The sequence below is a fragment of the Leucoraja erinacea genome, chromosome 16 (genome assembly GCF_028641065.1).
Source record: "Leucoraja erinacea ecotype New England chromosome 16, Leri_hhj_1, whole genome shotgun sequence".
Taxonomy (NCBI): domain Eukaryota; kingdom Metazoa; phylum Chordata; class Chondrichthyes; order Rajiformes; family Rajidae; genus Leucoraja; species Leucoraja erinaceus.
Genome location: NC_073392.1, coordinates 43,479,612 through 43,504,051, shown reverse-complemented (window position 1 = coordinate 43,504,051; position 24,440 = coordinate 43,479,612). Strand labels below are relative to the sequence as shown.

General features: G+C 41.4%; 1 protein-coding gene across 1 annotated transcript in view; it reads right to left on the bottom strand.

Annotated features, from left to right (window-relative positions):
* Positions 1-24,440, bottom strand: part of cenpp (centromere protein P) — a 287,161-nt gene that overhangs the window by 248,529 nt on the left and 14,192 nt on the right. Inside the window, exon 5 of the mRNA XM_055648278.1 lies at positions 12,139-12,227. Within this exon, the coding sequence (XP_055504253.1) occupies positions 12,139-12,227 (89 nt within the window). The remainder of the gene's footprint in view (positions 1-12,138; positions 12,228-24,440) is intronic.

Genomic DNA, 24,440 nt, shown 5'->3' with positions numbered 1-24,440 from the left:
CTCGGGGACCGCTTATTACTACCCCCAAAGGTCTTTTTTAGATCAGGGCCCAGAGCGGACCCCATGGAAAATGCGCCGCCCCCCAACATCGCAAGCATATCAGGCAAACAGAGCCTACAAGAAAAAGCAGAGAAAACGACAATAACCATGGAGGTAGGTGGGTCTGGTTCCTGCCAGCATATAGAGAACAAGGGTGCTCTACTAACAGGGGGGCGATTACACTTGTTCAAAAAAGCATGGGGTACTGTCACAAGTAACAAGTATATACTCAACAGTATTAGTGGATACAAAATTGAATTTAAATCAGAGATATTGCCGCCAGTTCAACATTGGCCCCAAAGGGTATTTTCTCCCTCCGAGAAAGAAAAGCGGGAGGGACAAGCTGAACTGGAGAGGCTTATTGCAAAGCGGGTCATCGAAAAGACCAAACATGAACCTTTGGAATATGTATCGAATATATTCACTAAAACCAAAAAAGATGGTGGATGTCGCATCATCATTGACTTAACATCACTAAATAAATTTGTTGAGTATATACATTTCAAGGTGGAGACGTTTGTTACTGCCAGACAACTGATCTTCAAAGGATACTTTATGGCAAGCATTGATATTAAAGATGCTTACTATCTAATACCCATACACAAGGATCATTGCAGATACCTAAAATTTATCTGTTTGGGGCAGCTGTGGCAGTATAGAGCATTGCCCAATGATCTAACTTCAGCCCCTAGACTATGCACAAAAATATTAAAAGTAGCCATGGGAATACTAAGGAAACAAAAGCATATAGTCATGGCATATCTGGATGATATCCTCATAGTAGGAAAAACGAAGGAATTGGCTGTGGCAGCAGTATTAGCTACAAAACAGCTCCTTGAAACACTGGGGTTCGTCAGATAAATCTAGGTTGAAGCCATCTACTACCATGGATTACCTGGGCTTCACTATCAACTCAATCCATATGACTGTTACTTTGCCAAGGGAAAAAATGGTTGCATTAGCACAATCGTGCAACAACTTAATGGTCAACAAACGACCAACTATTCGACAAGTGGCTAGAGTGATTGGGATAATTGTAGCAGCAATTCCGGCTACACAATTCGGACCTTTGCACTATCAAAATCTACAAAGAGCAAAGGTACATGCACTACAACGATATTCGGGTCACTATGGCTGAATCATGAAATTACCCACTGAAGCTATATCAGAGCTACAGTGGTGGGCAGAGAATGTTTGGCACAGTTTCAGCCCTATCATCATCACCAACCCTACTTTAGTTATTAAAACAGATGCCAGTGCTCAAGGCTGGGGAGCAACTAACTTCATATCCAGCACAGGTGGCAGATGGACTAAACCAGAATCATCTTTACTACACACACTGGGCATCAATTATCTAGAAATGTTGGCCGCCTATTATGGTTTAAAAGCATATGCATCTAAAATGCAGCACGTGCATGTGCGGTTACAGATTGATAATACTACGGTGGTGGCTTATGTTAACCATATGGGGGGCATAAAATCATTATCATGCGACAAATTGGTCAATATGATCTGGCAATGGTGTGTCGAAAGACATATTTGGCTATCAGCTGCCTATCTACCAGGTAAGCTAAATACAGTGGCAGACACCAGGTCACGAAAATTTAATGATAACATCGAATGGATGTTAAACCCTAAAATCTTTGCTAAAGTTATTAAGCAATATGGAACGCCAGATATCGATTTGTTTGCATCAAGACTGAATCACCAGTTACCTATGTATGTGGCTTGGGAACCAGACCCAGAGGCAGCAGCGGTAGATGCCTTCACGCTGGATTGGGGAAATTTCTTCTTCTATGCTTTCCCTCCCTTCTGCCTCATCAGTCGGGTACTTCGCAAAATACAGATTGACTCTGTTTCTGGGATTTTGATCGTGCCCGACTGGCCTACACAGCCATGGTTCCCAGTCCTTCACGACATGGTGGTCGAGTCACCTGTGGTTTTCCTTAGTGACCCACGGTTGTTGACTCACCCAGTATCCGGCATAAGCCACCCATGCCATGAACACATCAAACTCCTGGGTTGTAGGTTTTGAATAGACCTTACCAGGGACTGGGATTATCCGAACGAACTATCACCACCATGTCGGCATCCCTGCAAACATCCACCAGGAAGCAGTATTTAACCTACATCAAAAAATGGGAAAAGTACTGCCAGGAAACAGGGACAACATATGAAACTGCCACAACCACCAACGTGCTGGAGTTCCTGGCCCATCCCTACACCATGACAAAAGGATCAGTTACAGTGCCATCAATACAGCACGAAGCGCCCTGTCTGCTTACCTAAAACCAGCAGGACAGCAGGCCATGGGATCCCATCCACTGGTGGTAAAACTCATGAAGGGCATTTTTAATATTAAGCCCCCTAAACCCAGGTATACCCATGTTTGGGATATCAGTGTGGTATTGACATACCTCAGGGGATGGCCACCAGCTAGATCCCTCAGCCTCGAGCAATCTACATTAAAAACGCTCATGCTAATGGCACTCGTATCCGCTCAGAGGGTCCAGTCGCTGCACAAATTAAGACTGGACAACATGGTGATCACCCCAGACCAGATTACGTTCATCATTCTAGGTCTGGTGAAACAAAGAGCCAAGGTTGTGTGTCGTGACCCATCTACAACAATACCTAGACACAACCCACAATCTCAGAAGGAGTGAAAAAGCCTTATGGGTCAGCCACAAGAAACCTCATGGACGGGTAATGAGCCAAACCATTTCACGGTGGCTCAAACAGGTGCTGAAAGCTGCCGGAATAGACATAATACTTTTAAATCCCATTCCACTAGGGCAGCATCGACATCAGCGGCAGAACGAATGGACGTCCCGGTTGACCACATTCTCAATACGGCAGGATGGTCGAGGGAAACGACGTTCAGAACGTTTTATAATAAGCCGTTGATGAAGCCTGACTTGTTTGCAGACAGAATATTACAAACTGCAAATATTTAATTTAAGCCCGGGGGAGCAAATTTATTTTTGTTATTGTTAATAAACACCTTTCTGTTTCTTGAAAAAACAGATTCTTTGGTTGATTACGATAACACTTCCTCCCTCAAGAACTTCGGCAGTGAGTGAAATAAAAACTGTTACACGGTTTGAAATCACAGACCTTTGAACTCTTCACGTAGTCACTCACGTGACTCCGAAGTAAAATAGTAAGATTAAACGAGAGCTTACCAGTTCGAAGTTTGATCTGTATTTTATGAGGAGTTACGATGAGGGATTACGTGCCCTCCGCTCCCACCCTCATTATATAGATCAAACTAGTAAACTGATGTCTCCTTATCTTTACTATGTTTACTTCAAATAACTGTGTCTATCTGTGATTCCACACCGCTGCTTGGAAGTATGCCGCGCCTGCGCACTGAGCGGGTTCTTCACGTAATCCCTCATCATAACTCCTCATAAAATACAGATCAAACTTCGAACTGGTAAGCTCTCGTTTAATCTTACTATTAAACATTACAAACACCTACTTAACTACAATCTCAGTTGCAATAAGGACTTCTGTTTTGTTTTTGCACTAATATTTTCTTTTTCTATTAATTGAACTTTTTTTGTTTGTTTATTATGTTATCTATTTACTCTGTTTACTAACCTGTTATGCCGCTGCAAGTAAGAATTTCATTGTCCTGTTTTGCTACATATGGCCATTAAACATTCTTGACTCTCCCTCGCATCATCCTCTATATATGCAATGATTTGACTTTTCTACAATTGGGTTATCTTGAAGCTCCGAAAATGGTTTTAAGTACCCAATAATGTTGTGGCAGTTTGAATCCAAGCTATGTCCAGGGTTAAGATCCGAGCTGGTTCGATGCTGATCAAGACTTCCATATCATTTAGTTTGGGTTCTGCCAACAACCATTTCTGATCTTGTTCATTTATATGGTGGCTGTATTGTGGTTGTCAGCTGACTGGTTGTTAGCAAAACCCGAGACCAAGTTTCAAATGATGCAAGAATAAAGGTTATTAACATCAAGGCTGAGAGTCTCTGAGAATGGCACCTGGCATCTTAAGTAAAATTAGATTAGGGATTGGAAAGAGGCTTAGGGATGGGAGATGCTGAGTGGAGAAACTTTCCAAAGGCTGCAATTAGGGATTGCATAGAACATAAAGTACAGACTTTAAGAAAAAAACACCAAGAAGAATTTATGCAGTGTCTTGAGCCTACTCTGTTGTTTAAAAACGTTATTGGCAATATAACCAGTTTTCCATGGAATCAAAATGAATTGATTTGGTCACGGATCAAAAGTCTACCCATCTTACCCTCTGAACATATTCAGCCTCCAAAACTTTTGGGAGCAAGGAGTTGCAAATATTCATTACTCTTTGAGAAAATTAATACTTACTTATCTTAAATGGGCAACGCTTACACAGATTTCATACTTTTTGGTTCTAAACTCTAGTCAGGGGATGATTTTTAAGTATTCTGCACTTAATTGATCAGTGCAGCATAGTAGTCACAATTAACATCAACAACTCTATAAATTACCTCCCCTCCATCATTTGTTTTATAATCAATAAATAATCTATAAATTACCTCCTCTCCCCATCATTTTCCTTGCACCTTTAACCAAGTGTAATTTCCCAACACTTCATAAATATGAAATCAAACAAAAATTAAGATGAAATAAGATCTTGGGAGTTGTGGCCAAAAATGGTAACTTAAATAAGACAGTGTGATAAATTAATCCAATTCACAATTGCTAATTTTGAAAACAATCTAAGATCAATTTCCACCAATTCAATTAGTGGGGTAGAACAAATGGAAAAATCTTTAATGCAAAACATATAATCTCAATGTGAAAATCATAAATACTTGACTGAAGTATTCTGTTCTTAAGAAAATATATATTCTTAGGAGAATATAAACCTAACCAAATATACTGACCCTTAAATCTTGGCTAAGATTTATTACCCAGCTGTATTTAATTTTCCTTCACAATTGTGCCAACACAAGTCGGCGTTCAACTTAATATTTCCCAGATGTTTCAAAATGTTTCCATGCTCTAACATACTAGCAAAATAGAAATGCAAATCAACTTTTGCTAGACACTACATCAAGTTGTATACAACAACTTTACTTTCCAGTTAAGTCTCCAGATGGAACATCTTTGATTTACAAAATTCAAAATTCAAACTAATATTGTATTCAAAATACATACAATTATCAAAATACAATTATATGTAATTCCATGGTTTGAGATTTTGTTTCAGGTCATGTTATCCATTTTTCTAAACATGTTCATGTTCATACATCATAGGAGCAGAAGTAGGCCATTTGGCCCATAGAGTCTACTCCACCTTTCAATGATGGATGATCTATTTTTCCCTCTCAGCCCCATTCTTATGCCGTCTTCTCATAACCCTTGTCATCCTCTAATGAATAATCTGTCAATCTCCACCTTAAAAATAGCCAATGACTTGGCCTCCATAGCAGTCTGTGGCAATGGATTCCACAGATTCACTACCCTCTGACTAAAGAAATTCCTCCTCATCTCCATTCTAAAGGCAAGTCCTTTAGAGGCTACGCCCTCTGGTCCTATACTCTCACACCAGTGCAAACATCCTCACTGCATCCACTCTATCCAGGCCTTTCACTATTCGCAAGTTTCAATGAGGTCCTCCATCATCCTTCTAAACTCCAGCGAGTACAGGCCCAGAGCTATCAAACGCTTGTGATATGTTTATCCAATCATCCCCAGAATTATTTTCGTAAACTTCCTCTGGACTCTCCAATGCCACCACATCCTTCCTCAGATAAGGGGCCCAATACGGCTCACACTCTTAATACGATCTGCCCAGTGCCTTATCAAACCTCAGCATTACATCCCTGTTTATATGCTCTAATCCTCTCAAAATAAATGCTAACATTGCATTTCTCTTTCTTACTATCAATTCAACTAGCAAATTAAATTTTTGGGAATCCTACACCAGCACTACCAAGTCACTTTCCACCTCCGATTTCTGTACCCTCTCCCCATTTACAAAATAGTCTATGCCTTTATTCCTTGCACTAAAATGCATGATTCCACACTTTGTTACACTCTATTCCATCTGACACTTCGTAGCCCACTCTCCCAACCTCTCCGTCCTTCTGCAGAGTCCCACCTTTCTCTGCATGATCTGCCCCTCCACCTATCTTTGTATTATCCACAAACTTGGCCACAAAGCCTTCAATTCCTCCATCTGAATCACTGATATACAATGTGAAGAGTAGCGGCCCCAGCACCAACCCCAGTGGAACACTGCTGGTCACTGGCAGCCAACCAGAAAACACCCCCCTTTTCCCACTCTATGCCTTCTGTCATTCAGCCAACCTTCTATCCATGCTAGTATCCTCCCTCCAATACCATGGGCTCTCAGCCTCGCATGTGGCAACTTATCAAAGGCAATCCAGCAAAACAACATCCACTGACTCTCCTTTTTCTATCCTGCTATTTAGTTGAGTCCAGTTGAATTTGGAGATATAGCGCAGAAACAGGCTCCTTGGTGCAACGAGTCTGCATCGACCAGTGATTCCGCACGCTAACATTATTCTACGCACACCAAGGACAATGTAACCAAGCCAATTAACCTACAAACCTGTATGTCTTTGGAGTGTAAGAGCTACCGGAGCTCCCGGGGAAAACCCACACAGATCATGTACAAACTCCATACAAACAGCACCCGTACTCAGGATCGAAACCGAGTCTCTGGCACTGTAAGGCAGCAACTCTACCACACCACCATGCTGCCCAAAAACCCCACACAGTCTCAGGGAGAACGTACAAACTCCGTATAGACAGCACGCGTAGTCAGGATCGAACACGGGTCTCTGGCTCTGTAAGGCAGCAACTGTACTGCTGCACCACTGTACCACCCCAGATTCCTCAAAAAATTCCAACAGATTTGTCAGACAAGATCGCCCCTTCTCGTAACCATGCAGTCTATGGCTTATTATAATCATAATCAATACATATGTTCTATCATAACAGCTTGCATTGCTATATAACCTTGAAGGAAGAGAGAAAGATCCCAAAATGTCCTGCACAGAATGCAATTATACAATATGAAAAGATAAAGTAGTCAACACATGGAAGAATTAAAGAAGTGTGCTTTAAGTGTAGCATAAAGGAAGGAGGTGCATATGAAAAAATGTGAAAGGTGGCAGAATGGTTGAAGGAGGAAGCTCTGGAGCTCCCAGCAAGAATATTGAAGGTTTGATTGTCAATAGTGGGATAAAGGGAGCAGAGTCAGCAAAAATTCCAGAGCAGTTTGGAAGGATCATAGAGCTATGAAAAATTACATAAAGGTTTCCCATTTTCGCTGACCATATAATAAATAATTAAAAAATAGGAAAAAGACCATATTTACTTATTAAGCTGTTCATTCTACATGGGTAATGAATTTCAAATTTCTAGCACCTGCTTCAGAATGCAATTTTGGGGGTTTGGATAGTGAAAAGGAGGAAAGTCAGATATGCCTTAGTGGTGGCAAAATAAGATTCTCATGGCGCAGTTGCCTGTGTCTTGGCGATCTTGCTGGGCTGGAACTGAGGACAGAGTTTTATTGTTGGGAGGAATTCAAAACATAGTTTCATGGCTGGAGGTATAACAAGCATTTCTTTGATCCATCAAAGAGACTAGAATCTGACAACACTGGAGATCATCATTCTGTCAAGGTTTTGGGTCTTGCAGCATCGAGGAATGGATGGAAAATCTGCAGAGACAACATTTGTTATGTCTCTCAAACATGCAGTGCTAGAGTTCCAGGGAATGGGGACACTCAGATAGTCCTAGAGCTGAGCAGTGGTAGTGAAAATTGTGTTTAAGATGTCACTGTGAAAACACGAAGGATTCGGACGATGAAGATGGAGTTTCAGAACTATAAGGGTGAGATATTTAAAGTATTTGTTGCAGGATTGTTGTGGTTTAGGAATGTGGTTGTTCTCAGAGCTACAAGAATCCTGGAGCACAAAAGAATAAGTCCTTGCAACTGAAAGTAAAAAGAAAGGCTTCTAGGGGGTCTGAGGAGAAAGTCTGTGTGGTTAATGAATCCAAGGCCTTTGAAGAGAACTACAAAGAAGGTCAGAGAAACGAGGAGCAAAGGGAATACTCGGAGACTATTGAAGAGGGCAACTGGCAGCCATCCCTGGAATCTGGCAGCAGAGGGAGAATATTTTGGCTTGAAACAAAAGAGCAAAAGTTGGAGGAAGTTTGTTTAACTATTTAGTTATTTGGTGGGACAATGTTTTGACATGCAAAATTATCAGATTTAAATAACAAGGAGGGCTTCAAACTGTCAACATATTTCACAGAAGTTATTCCTGTGACAAAAATGTGAAAGTAGAAAAACTTGCTAATGCTTACTCTGTTCGCAATTACCCAATACATTCAGCCGTCTATGGGTTACTGTAGAACCAGGAGATCCAAATTGAAAATGATCTCACCACGGCAGATGCAAAAGGAATGCCCCCAACAACAACACCAACAAAGACACACTATTCTTATCAACTTTACTGATGGTTTGTGCAGGCACAGTTTGTTTATGTTGCTGAGAATCTGGCCGCTGAAACTCCACAATGTGACTATTCCTTTCACAACTGGACATAAACTGGTTGGGATAGCTGCAATGGAGCAAGACCAGAACTTTGAGACCCACAGCTAAAATAGGGGACAAACAAGGGCACATTGTGGCACTGACCCTGTTAACTTAGCGACAAAGTGCATCTATTTACACACTAGAACAACTGGATAGATGTAAATCTTTAACCATATGAGAGCTAAGGCAAAACTACACATATCCTTAAAAAAAATTATTGAAGAGATGCAGTTTTACAGATTGAGTAGCAATGTTACAAAATGTTGAGATTTAAAAAATCAAGTCTGCAATTTATCCCATCAGATAAAGCATAAAACGAAGTTTAATTTGACACCTAATTCACTTTCATATCTCAAGTAATAAAAAAGTTATGGCCATTTTCATACTCGGAAATTAGCATCTTGTTCCCTATTGATTTTCTATGGACATAACAAAAAAGCTGTGATCACGGACAGTCAAAAGCCCATAACCTTCTTAAAAATTAAGAGAACTGAATGAAATTTTCAGTTATCATAGATTGAACCATTCTGAAACAAATATAAAATAATCTTACTTGGATGACCTGAAACTAAAGCATATAATTAGTTAGTTACCCAATTGCAGCTAATTTCAAACTTCAATTACTAGATCTAAACATCTATCCATTTCTTAATAAATGATTAACATTTTTAAATAGCCTAAGTGTCCAAATAATATTCACAAAAAATTCACAATAAAACATGATTTTAAAATCTCATTTACATCAATTTATAGGCCAAATGGAAGGAATTTAGTGTTCAATTGCTGTAAATTAAAGTCCATTTTAAATCAGCTTTCTAGTGGGTTCCTATGAACGCGCTGGTTTAGAACGTTCACATTGCGCTGGATTTGTGCCCTCAAATGCCCAGAAAAATACTGCGGGATATAAAGAGCCCAAAATGAACTACTCGCTATAGTAAACTTTGTATAAAGGGGTCTTAAGAAGCCCCTTTTAATGTAAAAATAAGGTACATACCTTTAATTGTTTGCTTTATAAAACCATGGGGCTGCGAGAGGTCGCGGGTTGAGAGAGTGATTTTAAAACTATTATAACTATTATTCGAGGCTTATAAAACTAATAATTCCTTTTGCGACGGGGTCTTTCAGCGATTTTTCGTTAATGATTTACTAGGCTGAACATCTTCGATTGGAACAGCCTAGTAAAAATCGCGTTTTAAACCCGCCCCCTCTAAACAGCGCCAAAATCGCGCACACGGGCTGGGCAGATTCTCAGCGACGATTCAGGTAGGTTTTGCAACATACCTAGATTGAGCTAGCCTTAAATTGAGCATCCCCCAATCGCCTTCTTCCATGAGCTAATCCATTCAATAATGCTACATTAACATATCAGAACAAAGAACATTTACAGCAGCTAACAGATTGAGTACCAGCATCAGAAAGAAAAATGTCATAGCCCTGTATAACTCAAAGATGCTACATCAGCATGAACTAGAACTGATGATGTATCAGTTGAGGCATTTTCATCCTCACCTTCTCCTACAACATGGTAGGACAATCAACATGGAGCACAACCATCTCAATCCCATTAACCCATTCTTTTCCATGCACCCATTTTTTTTCCATATCCATTTACTTGGATTTTCTCCATTTATTTGGATTTTCAGAAGCCCTTTGATAAGGTGCTGCAAGTGAGGCTGTTAAACAAGATAAAAGCATATTGAATTGGAGGCAAGGCACTAACATGGATAGAAGATTGGCTGACTGGCAAAAGGCAAAGAGTGGGAATAAAGGGGCTAATTTCTGGTTGGCATTCAGTGACTAGTGGTGTTCCGTACGGGTCAGTGTTGGGTTTTCCGTTTATTTGTTAATGAAATGGATGATGGAATTGATGGCTGTGTGGCCTGGTTTGCAGATGATACAAAGATAGGTAGAGGGACAAGTAGTGCTGAGTTAGCAGGGAGTATGCAGAAATACTTGGACAGGTTGGGAGAGTGAGCAAAGAAGCAGCAAATTATGACCTTTGTTTTACCTGAAAAGACTGTTGAGGTCCTTGGACGATGTTGAGGGGGGCAGTATAGGGACAGGTGTTGCATCTCCTGTGGTTGCAGGGGAAAGTACCCGGGGAGAGGGTGGTTTGGGAGGGAAGGGACGAGTTGACCAGAGAATTGTGGAGGGAACAGTTGCTGCGGAAAGCATAAAAGGGTGGAGATGGGAAGATGTGGCCAGTGGTGGGATCCCGTTGGAGGTGGCAAAAATGTCGAAATATGTGCTGTATGCGACAGCTGATGGTGTGGAAGGTTAGGACTAGGGGGACTGCCCCAGTCTATTTCTACACAATTCCTACATAATGTGTAGACTGAGTCAGTAGGAAGGAAAGCAAATACCTATTTTCTAAAAGGGGAGAGCATTCATACGGGGGGAAAAAAAGACTTGTGGGTGCTAGGGCAGGATTCCCTGAAGGTCAATTTGCAAGTTGTAAGGAAGACAAAAACATTGATTTCGCGAGGACTAGAACTTAAAAGCAAGGATGCAACGCTGAGGCTTCATAAGGTACAGGTCAGACTACACTTGGAATATTTGGAGCAGTTTTTGGCCGCATATCCGAGGAAGGATGTGCTCGCGTTGGAGAGCATCCAGAGGAGGTTTAGGAGAATTATCTTGGGGATGATTGGATTAACATATGTGGGATGTTTGATGGCTCTAGGCCTGTACTCGCTGGAGTTTAGCTGAGGAATGAGTGGGAAGATCTCATTGAAACCTGCCAAATAATGAAAGTACTAGATAGAGTGAATATGGAGAGGATATTTCTAGTAGTTGGAGAGTCTAGAACCAGAGGGCAAAATCTTAGATTATAAGGATGTACCTTTAGAATGGAGATGAGGAGGCATTTCTTTAGCCAAAGGGTGGTGAATCTGTGGAAAAGTTTGCCGCAAGCAGTGGGTCCAAGTCCTTGGGTATTTTTAAAGTGGAGATTGATAAGTTCTCAATTGGTATGGGTGTCGAAGGTTATGGGGATGAGGTAGGGGAGTGGGGATGAGGTAGGGGAGTGGGGATGAGGTAGGGGAGTGGGGTTGAGTGTGAAAATTAGATTAGCTACAATCAAATGGCAGAGCAGGCTTGATGGGCTGAAAAACCTAATTTTGCTCCTATGTCTTTTAAACTTATGTTTAGCAAACCCCTCCTCTTTGTTACGAACTCACCTACTATAGCCAATAACTTATCAACTGGCCATCTTTGGGAAATGGAAAAATTGCTGAGCACTTGGGGAGACACGCACAGTCACAAACCGATTTTTAAAACAACAACCTATTTTTAGTCGCGGCCGGTTTTGAATTTTTTGAAATAATCACTGGAACATAGAAGAAGCATTAACCGCTTTCGACAATTAGGGAGACTGACAAAAACCTCCGGAAACCTTGGGTGGGGCGCAAATTCTCCAGAGGTTTCCGTTCAGGTTTCCTAAGTGGGACAGGGGCATTAGTATAAATTGGTCTTCATCTTTTATTTAAAATTATAACAGCCTTACCTGGAAATAAATGTGCTCAAATTATAAACGTCGTTTAATTCCAAAATGATGTTCAGATCGGTAACAGTCGTAATGACATCTTTTTCTGTCTGAAAGTGAAAGTTTTATTTGTCAGCTTCACCATTTTCACTAAAATACAATATTAATTAAGCTATGGACCTATGTGCAAATTTTATCCAAAGAGAATTTTAATTCAAAATATATGTTCAGTATTGGATTCAATCATTATATTTGGAATCCATCATCCATTCTAATTTGGACAATAATATTAATCCATTGAAATGGCCTTACTTATTGTGTGAAAACAACAAATATTTGAAACTTCACAAATACCGAGTTATGCATGGAAAAAAAGTTCTGAAATTAATTTTTAACATGCAATCATCCATAGCAGTAGGTTACAAAAATACATCAAAATGACTTTCGGCTTATAACCTTAACCATAATGAAGATTTTTATTGAAAATGAAAAAGAAATATACAAAGTAGATAAAATCAATGCTAATCTTGCAATTTAGCAATTAGTTTATTAAGCTATACATTAAGGAGAAAAGAAAATGTAAAACAGAAGGCAAAACCAGCCTGGACTTCTTAGTTACAATACATATGACATCATAATGCAACCAATTTAACCTATCCCAGCCATGTTGGAAAGAAACAGTAAATTGTAAGGAATGAGAGAAGGAAGTTAAAAAGAAACAAAGAGACTAATTGGATGACTAAAACTACATCAGATATCATTGAATATGGGGGACATAAAAGTTAGTCTACTAGGATTAATCTTGCACAATTATTACTTTTAAATAGTGAGATGGAGGTGTGGAAATACAATAGATCTAATATGCAAATAAATTAGGCAAATATACTTTGGAAAAGCATCCAGCAAAAAAATCATAGATTAGTTTGCGCTCACAAAATAAAAATTAGTGTACAGGCACAAAGCATAATCAAAAATGCAAATGTTTTTTTGGCCTTCATGTCAAAGAGGCTATAGAGCAAGAAGTAACATATAAGCATTCCAGGATTTTCCACCTAACTTCCACTAAGACCTCTTAGATGCATCTTAAAAAATTTAAATCAGTCTTGCTGCCAAACGTTTCTTCCATCCACAACGTCATCTGCCCTTTTGCATTATTATCTAACTACCTCTCTCTGCACTGGCGTCCATTTTGTTTCTACCTATAATTATCTGTTCAACTTCTACTGGCATGGAAAGGAATGGCGAGGAAGGGAGAGAGTAAGGTAAGGATTAAATCCACACTAAGACATGGAATAAATTGGGGATTGATCCCGAGATGGCAAAAAAAAAGAGAAATAACGCAACATTGCGACTGGTTGCTCCTTGAGGGTTAGGATTTTCCTAACTATGTAGGCTGTGGAATTGGTGCTAATCAATTATGAGCAAGGTACAGAAATTAGCTAAAATAAAAGAATCATTGTGCAAATCAAAGTTATACAAGGATAGCAATGCAGATTGTGCACCATAATTGCAACTCACAAAAATTGGAGATCTGCATGATTCCAAGTAACACTATCTGAAGTAAAATCTACGCTATATAGAGCAGGATAGAATATTATTGGAACTATGTCAGTGATCATCATCCCAAAGGTAATGGTCATTCAAAGGATTTATTTAAGCAGTCGGGAACCAATGGATGCGATTGAGAGTTAGAAGGATTAGGCAATGTTAGAGGTGGTGGAGCTGCCCCAATCCTATTCAAATTTGCACGAGGCATCTCAAAATTTATGATTTTTGGACTGTGGCGTCACACACACTAACCACCCTCCAAACACACGGACTAAACACCCCGCCTTGATATTATATTAATATTAATTCGCTCGTTTTACCCCATCCCCTGCATTATCCACTCCTGCATAGCCCCCAACTCGCAGGCGCGGGGATCACCAATGCGTCCACGATTTCTAGAGCCACTTCCTTAAGTACCCTGGGATGCAGACCATCAGGCGCTGGGGATTTATCAACCTTTAGTCCCATCAGTCTACCCAACACCATTTCCTGCCTAATGTGGATTTCCTTCAGTTCCTCCGTCATCCCAGATCCTCTGGCTACTAGTACATCAGGAAGATTGTTTGTGTCCTCCTTAGTGAAGACGGATCCAAAGTACCTGTTCAACTCATCTGCCATTTCCTTGTTCCACATAATAAATTCACCTTTTTCAGTCTTCAAGGGTCCAACTTTGGACTTAATTAATTTGTTCCTCTTCACATACCTAAAGAAGCGTTTACTATCCTCCTTTGTATTCTTGGCTAGCTTACCTTCGTACCTCATCTTTTCTCCCCGTATTGCCTTTTAGATATCTTCTGTTGCTCTTTAAACATTACCTAATCCTCTGGCTTCCCGCACATCTTTGCTATGTTGTACTTCTTCTCTTTTATTTTTATACTGTCCCCGACTTCCCTTGTCAGCCACGGTTTCCCTTTATTCTGCTTGGAATCTTTCTTCCTCTTTGGAATGAACTGATCCTGCACCTTCTGTATTATTCCCAGAAGTACCCGCCATTGTTGTTCCACTGTCATCCCTGCTTGGGTATCTTTACAGTCAGCTTTGGCCAGCTCCTCCCTCATGGCTCCATAGTCCCCTTTGTTTAACTGTAATACTGACACCTCCGATTTACCCTTCTCCCTCTCAAATTGTAGATTAAAACTTACCATATTATGGTCACTACCTCCTAATGGCTCCTTAACCTCAAGTTCCCTTATCAAATCGGGTTCATTATAATGATTTAGTTGAACATTTTTAATTTATTCTAATCAAAATTAATTAAGTATTTGTATATTGACTTAAGATTGGACACTAAATATTTGTCCTCAATATTTCAAAAGGATAAACAAAACGTAACAGGAAAGGTGAGAAAACACAAGGGCAGCAGCAAGGAATGATGTTGGGTTGGAAAATATGGAAGCATGGATGTAAAATCAATACACATAAGAGATAAATGATAACATGACACTGGTGGGGTGGTGTTTGGCCCCTGTACAACTTGCACCTTGCTGGGCAGAATACAGTGATGAAGTACAAAAAACTTGCTGCTTTCCTGCAGCAACTGCAAAGCGGATGAAGTTGATGGGGTGAGGGAGGACAATTTGTGTAATGGACTGCGCCTCATGCACAACTCTCTGCAATTTCTTGCAGTCTTGGACTCATTATAAAGAGTTAGTCCATGAAAGTGGGAACGTTTAGAAACTGGTGAAAGAATGGTTAAAACTTTACAATGGGAAAAGCAAAAGAAGAATAATGAACAACGTGTTGAACACAAGTACGGGGCCAAGAAAATTTGGGTCCTCTAAAGGCAAAACACTAAAGAAATCATAGAAGCAAGAAGTGTTTCAGACCTTAAGCTATTAAATTATGGCTATCAACAGAAACATAATAAACAAAATAACATTGTATGGAATTAATAAATGTGAAAAACCTAAGCAGGTATCCTCCATTTCAAAGTATTGTTTTTGAATTTTCATGATGATGCATTTGACTTTTCAAGGTATATATTGTTTCTGTGAACACAATACTTTTTCAGCACTAATGAATAATGAATAATCCTTAATGTTAACAAAAACAGCCTCAAATCCAATGAGATATTAATTGCTGTGATAGTGTGATGGAGTGGGGTGATGGGAGGCACCTCCAGTTTAAATTCAATTTTGAATATTCTGGAGGACCAAGAAACCAAGAACCAAGAGGCGGGAATGAGGGGTAGTAGGCATACAGTGAAATTCAGAATCGGCCAAGAAAAAAAGTGGGGAGAAAAGGGTCAATGAGGAAGAAGAATAATGGGATAGTTCAGATAAATTAAGCTGCCAAGAATTTGGAGGAAAGAGTTGTAGGTTTGTGGGAGGATAGAAAGAAGAGGGGTGGGGAAGAGATTGAGCCTGGGAAGAGTGTAGTGCTGTCAACACTCGAGAGTGGGGGTGAAGATGGGGAAAGAAACAGGACTAAGCAAAAGCAAGGGGGGAAGATGGGAAAAATAGACATCTTTTGTGTTTCACTTGGTGAATATGTTGAAAGAGTGCGTAGCCCTGGATATATTTATCTTCTCATTTAATTTCAATGGTTAAATTAATGTATTTTCTTTAACTATTTGTATTCTTCAACATACATATGTTCTTGACACAATCTGAATTTTATTTTTACATACAAAGAAATGGCAAATGCTTTTCAATTTATACACAAGGAATCAGTCTGAAGAAGGGTCCCGACCTGAAACACCACCAATTCAAAGACACTGCCTGACCCGCTTACTCCAGCACTTTGCGTCTCGCCTTTTGGATTAATTTTCACTAATAAAATGTTATTCTGAAATGTAACTCACTATCAAAAATGGAGGGGACGGGGGACAAAATTTTTTGGCGGCCACGCGCGCATGAGCATACTCACACACGCGCGCGAGGCTTCGGAGGCTCAATCCAGCGCTAAAAACAGCGATTTTAAAATCGGGATCACAAAAACTTGGGGGGGATGTCCCCCACCTCTCAAAACATGGGGGGGACGTGTCCCCTCTGGCCCCCCCGGGTTTTCCGCCCCTGAGTCAAATTAAAGTTGAACTATTAACCACCAAATCCCTTATACATCATCTAACAATTTCTACAAAGTGCAGAAAAATTGTAATCCAATCCCCAAAACAATAAATCTACCATTAATTTAATAACAATATTTTAATCAGTACAAAACCGTAACCCTAATCATATTGATCATTAAGAACCACACTGGCTGGTTCCGAACACTACAGGTTCTACTAAAATTTTACAACCGATGGTCAGCAAAAGTAAATGGTGCCATCTGCTGGAGATTATTAGTAATATAGAGTCAACAGGGCTCTTTGGCCCAACTTGCACATGGCGACCAACATGCTCCATCAACGCTAGTCCCACCTACCTGCTTTTGGCCTATATCCCTCTAAACCTATCCTATCCAAGTACCTTTCTAAATGTTTCTTAAGCGTTGCAACAGTACCTGCCTCAACTACCTTCCAACAGCTCGTTCCATACACCCACCAGCCTTTGAGTAAAAATATTACCCCTCGGGTTCCTATTAAATATTTTCCCCCTCACTTTAAACCTATGTCCTCTGGTTCCCGATTCCCCTACTTTGGGCAAAAGACTTAGTGTATTTACCCAATCTATTCCTCTCATGATTTTGTACACCTTTCAGATCATCCCTCATCCTCCTGCACACTAACTCAACTGTTCTGTATAGCTCAGGCCCTTGTCCTCGTAAAACCTCTCTGTACCATTCCAACCTGACAAGATCTTTCCTACAAAACTGAACACAATATTCTAAATGTGGCCTCACCAATTGCAACATGATCTCCGAACTTCCATACTCAATTCTCTGACTGAATGCCAATGTGCCAAAATACTTTTGACCACCCTATCTACTTGTGATGCCACTTTCAATGAACTATCTACCTGCACTCCTAGATCCCTCTGCTCTACAACATTCCCAAGAATCCTACATTCACTGGGTAGACCTGTGTTAATACTTCCCAAAATGGAACACCTCATATTTCTCTGCATTAAATTCAATCAACTATTTCTCAGCCTAGCTGCCCAAACAATCAAGATCCTAGTGAAATTTTTGATAACCATCTTCACTATCTACAATACTACATACTTTAGTGTCAACTACAAATTTGCTAATCATCCCTTGAATTTTCTCATCAAAATGATTGATACAGACGAAAATATGCAATGGGCCCACCATTGTTTCCTGAGGCACACCACTAATTTCAGGCATCCAGTCCAGAAAACAACCTTCCACCATAACCCTCTGCTTCTCCAGAACAAGGGGTCACAGTTTAAGGATAAGGGGGAAATCTTTTAGGATCGAGATGAGGAAAACCTTTTTCACACAAAGAGTGGTGAATCTCTGGAATTCTCTGCCGCAGAAGGTAGTTGAGGCCAGTTCATTGGCTATATTTAAGAGGGAGTTAGATGTGGCCCTTGTGGCTAAAGGGATCAGGGGATCAGAGAGAAGGCAGGAACAGGATACTGAGATCAGCCATGATCATATTGAATGGCGGTGCAGGCTCGAAGGGCCGAATGGCCTACTCCTGCACCTATTTTCTATGTTTCTATGTTTCTCTCCATTAAGCCATTTTTCTCTGCATTCGGCTTTCTTTCCTTGGATCCCATGCGATCTAACATTTCAGAGCAGCCCACCATGCAAAACCTTGCCGAATGCCTTGACAAAATCCATTTATACATCTACAGATCGGCCCTCATCAACCTTTTTGATCACATCTTCAAAAAGTTCAATTAGATTTGTGAGACACAACCGCATGTACAAAATCATGCTGGCTATCCTTAATCAGCCCTTGTCCATCTATATCTTATCCCACAGCATCCCCCAGCCAATATTGGGAAAGTTAAAATCCCCTACTTCAACAACCTTATTAGACCTGCAGCTTCCTGCAATCTCCTGACAGGTTTGCTCTTCTAATTCCCATTGACTAGCCTGTAGTATACTCCCAACAAGGTGGGGATCATCCCTTTCTTGTTCCTCAGGTCTACCCATTTAGACTCACTAGACGTAATATTTCACCTCTGACGACGTCCGTGACATCCTCCTTAACCAAGAACACAACACCCCCCTCCTCATTTACTCCCACCTCTGTCTCGCCTGAGGCACGTGTACCCTAGAACATTGAGCTGCCAGTCCTGCCCAAGGTTGCAAATATATATTCACAGGAAATGGAAGCAGGAAAAGGCTTCAAGCTAAATATGTCATTCAATAAAGTCCTCAATTTTTAAATATAAACTCATTGACATTACCAACAGATCCCCAATAGAGAATTTCAAAGAATTATATGCTCTGCATAAATGAATCTCATTATTATTTTATTTCAGTTCTAAATAATTGCTTCTATATTCTCCGTAACCTTGTGTAGAGAGAATAGCCTCTTAGCATCTATCCTTCTAATGCCTCCCAGAATCTTGTAATTTCAATGAGAGAATAATTCATTCCGCTAAATTCCAGATGACTCATATTCACTCTCTTCAAAGGGAAAACAGCAATCTTGTGAATCAATCTAGTGAAACTAGATTGGAATAACTCCAGATATGGTCTTCATCAGATGATAAAATTGAATTGTGCATCAAATGATGCCCTGAACAATCTCAGCAAGATTTCTTTACTTTTGTACTCTGACTCCTTGGCAATAAAGGCCAACATATCATTTTTGAGTCAGAGTCATAGAGTCATACAGCGTGGAAAAAGATCCTTCGGCACAACTTGACCATGCCCCATCTACACTCGTCCCACCTGCAAGCGTTTGTCCCAAACCCCTCTAAACCTCTCCTATCCATGTACCTGTCTAAATGTTTCTTAAATGTTGCGATACTACTTGCCTCAACTACCTCCTCGGTCAGCTCGTTCCATATACACCTCCCATTCTTTGTGTAAAAACGTTACCCCTCATGTTCCTATTAAATCTTTCCCCCCTCACCTTAAACGCATGATGAGAAGAACTTTTTTCACACAAAAAGGTGGTGAATCTCTGGAACTCTCTGCCGCAGAGGGTAGTCGAGGCCAGTTCATTGGCTATATTTAAGAGGGAGTTAGATGTGGCCCTTGTGGCTAAGGGGATCAGAGGGTATGGAGAGAAGGCAGGTACGGGATACTGAGTTGGATGATCAGCCATGATCATATTGAATGGCGGTGCAGGCTCGAAGGGCCGAATGGCCTACTCCTGCACCTAATTTCTATGTTTCTATGACATCTAGTTCAGTTTAGTTTAGAAATACAGCACGGAAATAGGCTCATTTGGCCCACCGAGTCTGCACCGACCAGTGATCCCCGCACAATAACACTATTCTACACACACACGGGACAATTTATATTTATACCAAGCCAATTAACCTACAAACCTGTACATCTTTGGAGTGTGGGAGGAACCGAAGATCTCAGAGAAAATCCATACGGTCACTGGGAGAACCTACAAACTCTGTACAGACAGAACCCAAAGATGGGATCAAATCCGCATCTCTGACTCTGTAACTGCTGTAAGGCAGCAACTGTATCGCTGCGTCACCGTGCCACTCTAGTTCTCGATTCACCTACTCTGGGTAAAAAACCCTGTGCATTTATCCTTTCAAAATCTTGTACATCTCTATAAGATCACCCCTCATCCCCCTGCACCCCTAGCAATAAAGTCCTAGCCTGCTCAACATCTCCCTATAGCACAGGGATGCCCTGGCAACATCCTCATAAATCTTTTCTGGAGAAACTCAGTGGATGAGGCAGCATCTATGGAGCGAAGGAATAGGCGATGTTTCGCGTCGAAACCTGAACTGTCGCCTATTCCTTTGCTCCACAGATGCTGCCTCACTCGCTGAGTTTCTCCAGCATTTTTGTCTCTCATCAACCTTTTTGGTCACATCTGCAACAAACAAAATCAGATTTGTGTGTTATACAATCTCTCACGTACAAAACCATGCTGACTATTCCTAATTAGCCCCTATCTATCTAAATGGATGTACAGCTTATCCCTCAAAATATTCTCGTAACTTTCCGACCACAGATGTTAGACCTGCTGACCTGTAGTTCCTAGGCTTTTCCTTGCACCCCTTCTTAGAGGCACAAAAATTGCCACCTTCCAGTCTTTCGGCACCGGTATTTAATGATGAATGATAAACATAGAAACATAGAAAATAGGTGCAGGAGTAGGCCATTCGGCCCTTCGAGCCTGCACCGCCATTCGATATGATCATGGCTGAACATCCTACTCAGTAACCCATCCCTGCCTTCTCTCCATACCCCCTGATCCCTTTAGCCACAAGGGCCACATCTCCCTCTGAAATATAGCCAATGAACTGGCCTCAACTACCTTATGTGGCAGAGAATTCCACAGATTCACCACTCTCTGTGTAAAAAATGATTTTCTCATCTCGGTCCTAAAAGACTTCCCTCTTATCCTTAAACAGTGACCCCTTGTTCAGGACTTCCCCAACATTGGGAATAATCTTCCTGCATCTAACCTGTCCAACCCCTTAAGAATTTTGTACGTTTCTATAAGATCCCCCCTCAATCTTCTGAATTCTAGCGTGTACAAGCATGTACAGTAAATCTCAGCCACGGCACCTGCAATTTCCTCTGTAGCTTCCCAATGTCCTTGGATATATATGGTCAGGCCTGGGGGACTTATCTACCTTTGCACACATCATTTTCCTTTTTAATTTCTTGCTTTGTGTCTCATGAACCAGCGCGTCAATTTGAAGTATTAGTATGGAGGATATCAACAGTAAACAACATAAGATCATCTGCAGTAAAAAAAACTTTGCCAGAGAAGTAGGTGTAAAGGGCCATCTTTTAAAGCAAAAAAACTGAGATGGCACAGTGGGACAACTTCGGAAGAGTACACTCAATTTTACAGCCACAGTAGCACAAAGCTGCCAATATTGTTCGGGTTAAAATCAGGACATATAGAAGAACCAGACTGGAGAAGAAAAGATAAAGGAAAGTCATAGAACGGAAGGGGAAAAGAGGGGTAAAAGTGATAAAGTATTGTAACAAATAGGGGCAATCAAGTACTGAGGGAGTGTGTAGGAAGGAACTGCAGATGCTGGTTTAAACCAAAGATAGACACAAAATGCTGGAGTAAATCAGCGGGACAGGCAGCATCTCTGGAGAGAAGGAATGGGTGACGTGTCGGGTCGAGACCCTTCTTCAAATTGATGTCAGGGTAGAGGGAGATACATAGATAAGGAAGTGTAAGGTGTGAAAACAGAACAAAGGGAATAGAGATCAAGGAAAATGTAGCATACATCATTGTTAGCTGGGAGGTCAGTGTGGGAATGGGAGGGAGAGTTGGACCATTGCAAAGCAAACGGAGATAAAATGTAGTCGGAGACAGTAAGACTGGTTGGAGGACTGGGAAGAGGGAGGGATGGAGAGAGAGAGAAAGCAAGGGTGACGAAGTTAGAGAAGTCAATGTTCACACCGCTGAGGTGTAAGCTGCCCAAGCAAAATATGAGATGCTGTTTTTCTAATTAGCGCTGGGCCTCACTGACAACGGAGGAGGCCCAGGACAGAAAGGTCAATGTGAGAATGGGAGGGGGAGTTAAAGTGTTTCCAATCAGGTAGGTTTAGGTGGCCTGAGCAGAGGTGTTCAGCTAAATGATCGCCGAGCCTGCTCTTGGTCTTGCCGTTATATAGGAGTCCACATCTGGAACAGCGGATACAGTAGATGAGGTTGGAGGAGTGCAAGTGAACCCTTGCCTCACCTGAAAAGACTGCTGGGGACCTTGGACTGAGTCGAGGGGGGAGGTATAGGGACATCTCCTGCTTGTTGCATCTCCTGCGGTTGCAGGGGAAAGTACCTGGGGATGGAGTGGTTTGGATGGGAAGGGACAAGTTGACCAGGGAGTTGTGGAGGGAATATTGAGGATACCCGAGTGAGGGCCGCATCTGTGATGGAACAGGGGAACCCCATTCCCTAAAGAATGAGGACATCTCTGATGTCCTGGTATGGAACACCTCATCTTTAGCGTAGATTGTGGCGTAGACAGCGGAATTGGGAGCAGGGGATAGAGTCTTTACAGGAAGCAGGGTGGGGATAGGTGCAGTCTAGATAGCTGTGGGAGTCAGTGAGTTTATAATAGATGTCAGTTGATAGTCTGTCTCCTGTGATGGAGATCAAGAAAATGTAGGGAGATGTCAGAGATGGTCCAAGTGAATGGTCCAAATGCACGATAGAAATTAGTAGCGAAGATAATAAAGTCAGTGAGTTCTACATGGTGCAGTCTACACCGATGCAGTCGTCAATGTAGCGGGGGTAGAGTTCTTGGATAGGACCAGTGTATGCCTGGAACTAGTGATTGTTCGATGTGGCTAGGCATGGCTGGGGCCCATGCGTGTGCCCATCGCCAGGGCCGGCCTTAGGGGGTGCGGGGCCCAATTGGGAACAATTTTGGTGAACCCCAGATTCCCAGCCGATGTGTGTCAGCCCAGTTATTTAGTATATATTATGAAATTGTACACTAGGTGCTATGGATTATACACTGTGTGAATCTCTCCCGCTCCCTCCCGTTTGCCTGTCAGTAGCTCCGCTGGCTTCCAACCTTTACCATAGCTGCTAATTATGTGATTGGACACAATGTCCTTGGAGACAACAGCTGATTGGACGGGAGGAGACCTATTTGTTGATTGGACAGGAATTTTAAGGCAAGCTGGTTGGTGATTGGATGCAACCCCCTTAGAGACAGCGTTTGATTGGCCACCAAATAAAATTGTCAAATCGGTAACAAAAATCGCTGGTCGGTGCGAACTAAGTGGACTAGCTGGTTGTATCTCCAAACTAAACAGTATAACATGCAGGTACATTCATTTAAAATTAAATTCAGTGATTATTTCACATGATTTCTCACTGTGTAAAGCTCAATATCTGACCAATTTCTGTTAAACACATTTGGTCTGCCGTAAGCATTTTTCTCTCCCAAAACAGTTCATATCTAGCAAACCAATCAACGAACTAGACAGCAGTTGGACGCAGTCATAGAACCATAGACAATAGGTGCGGGAGTAGAGACCATTCGGCCCTTCGAGCTTGCACAGCCATTCAATATGATCATGGCTGATCATCCAACTCAGTATCCTGTACCTGCCTTCTCTCCATCCCCCCTGATCCCTTTAGCCACAAGGGCCACATCCAACTCCCTCTTAAATATAGCCAATGAACTGGCCTCAACTACCTTCCGTGGCAGAGAATTCCACAGATTCACCGCTCTCTGTGTAAAAAACATTTTTCTCATCTCAGTCCTAAAGGATTTCCCCTTTATCCTTAAACTGTGGCCCCTTGTTCTGGACTTCCCCAACATCGGGAACAATCTTCCTGCATCTAGCCTGTCCAACCCCTTAAGAATTTTGTAAGTTTCTATAAGATCCCCCCCTCAATCTTCTAAATTCTAGCGAGTACAAGCCGAGTCTATCCAGTCTTTCTTCATATGAAAGTCCTGATATCCCAGGAATCAGTCTGGTGAACCTTCTCTGTACTCCCTCTATGGCAAGATTAGGAGCCCAAAACTGTACCAATACTCCAGGTGTGGTCTCACCAAGACCCTGTACAACTGCAGTAGAACCTCCCTGCTCCTATACTCAAATCCTTTTGCTATGAATACTAACATACCATTCGCTTTCTTCACTGCCTACTGCACCTGCGTACCTACTTTAAATGACTGGTGAACTATGACACCCAGGTCTCGTTGCATCTCCCCTTTTTCTAATCGGCCACATTTCAGATAATAGTCTACTTTCCTGTTTTTGCCACCAAAGTGGATAACCTCACA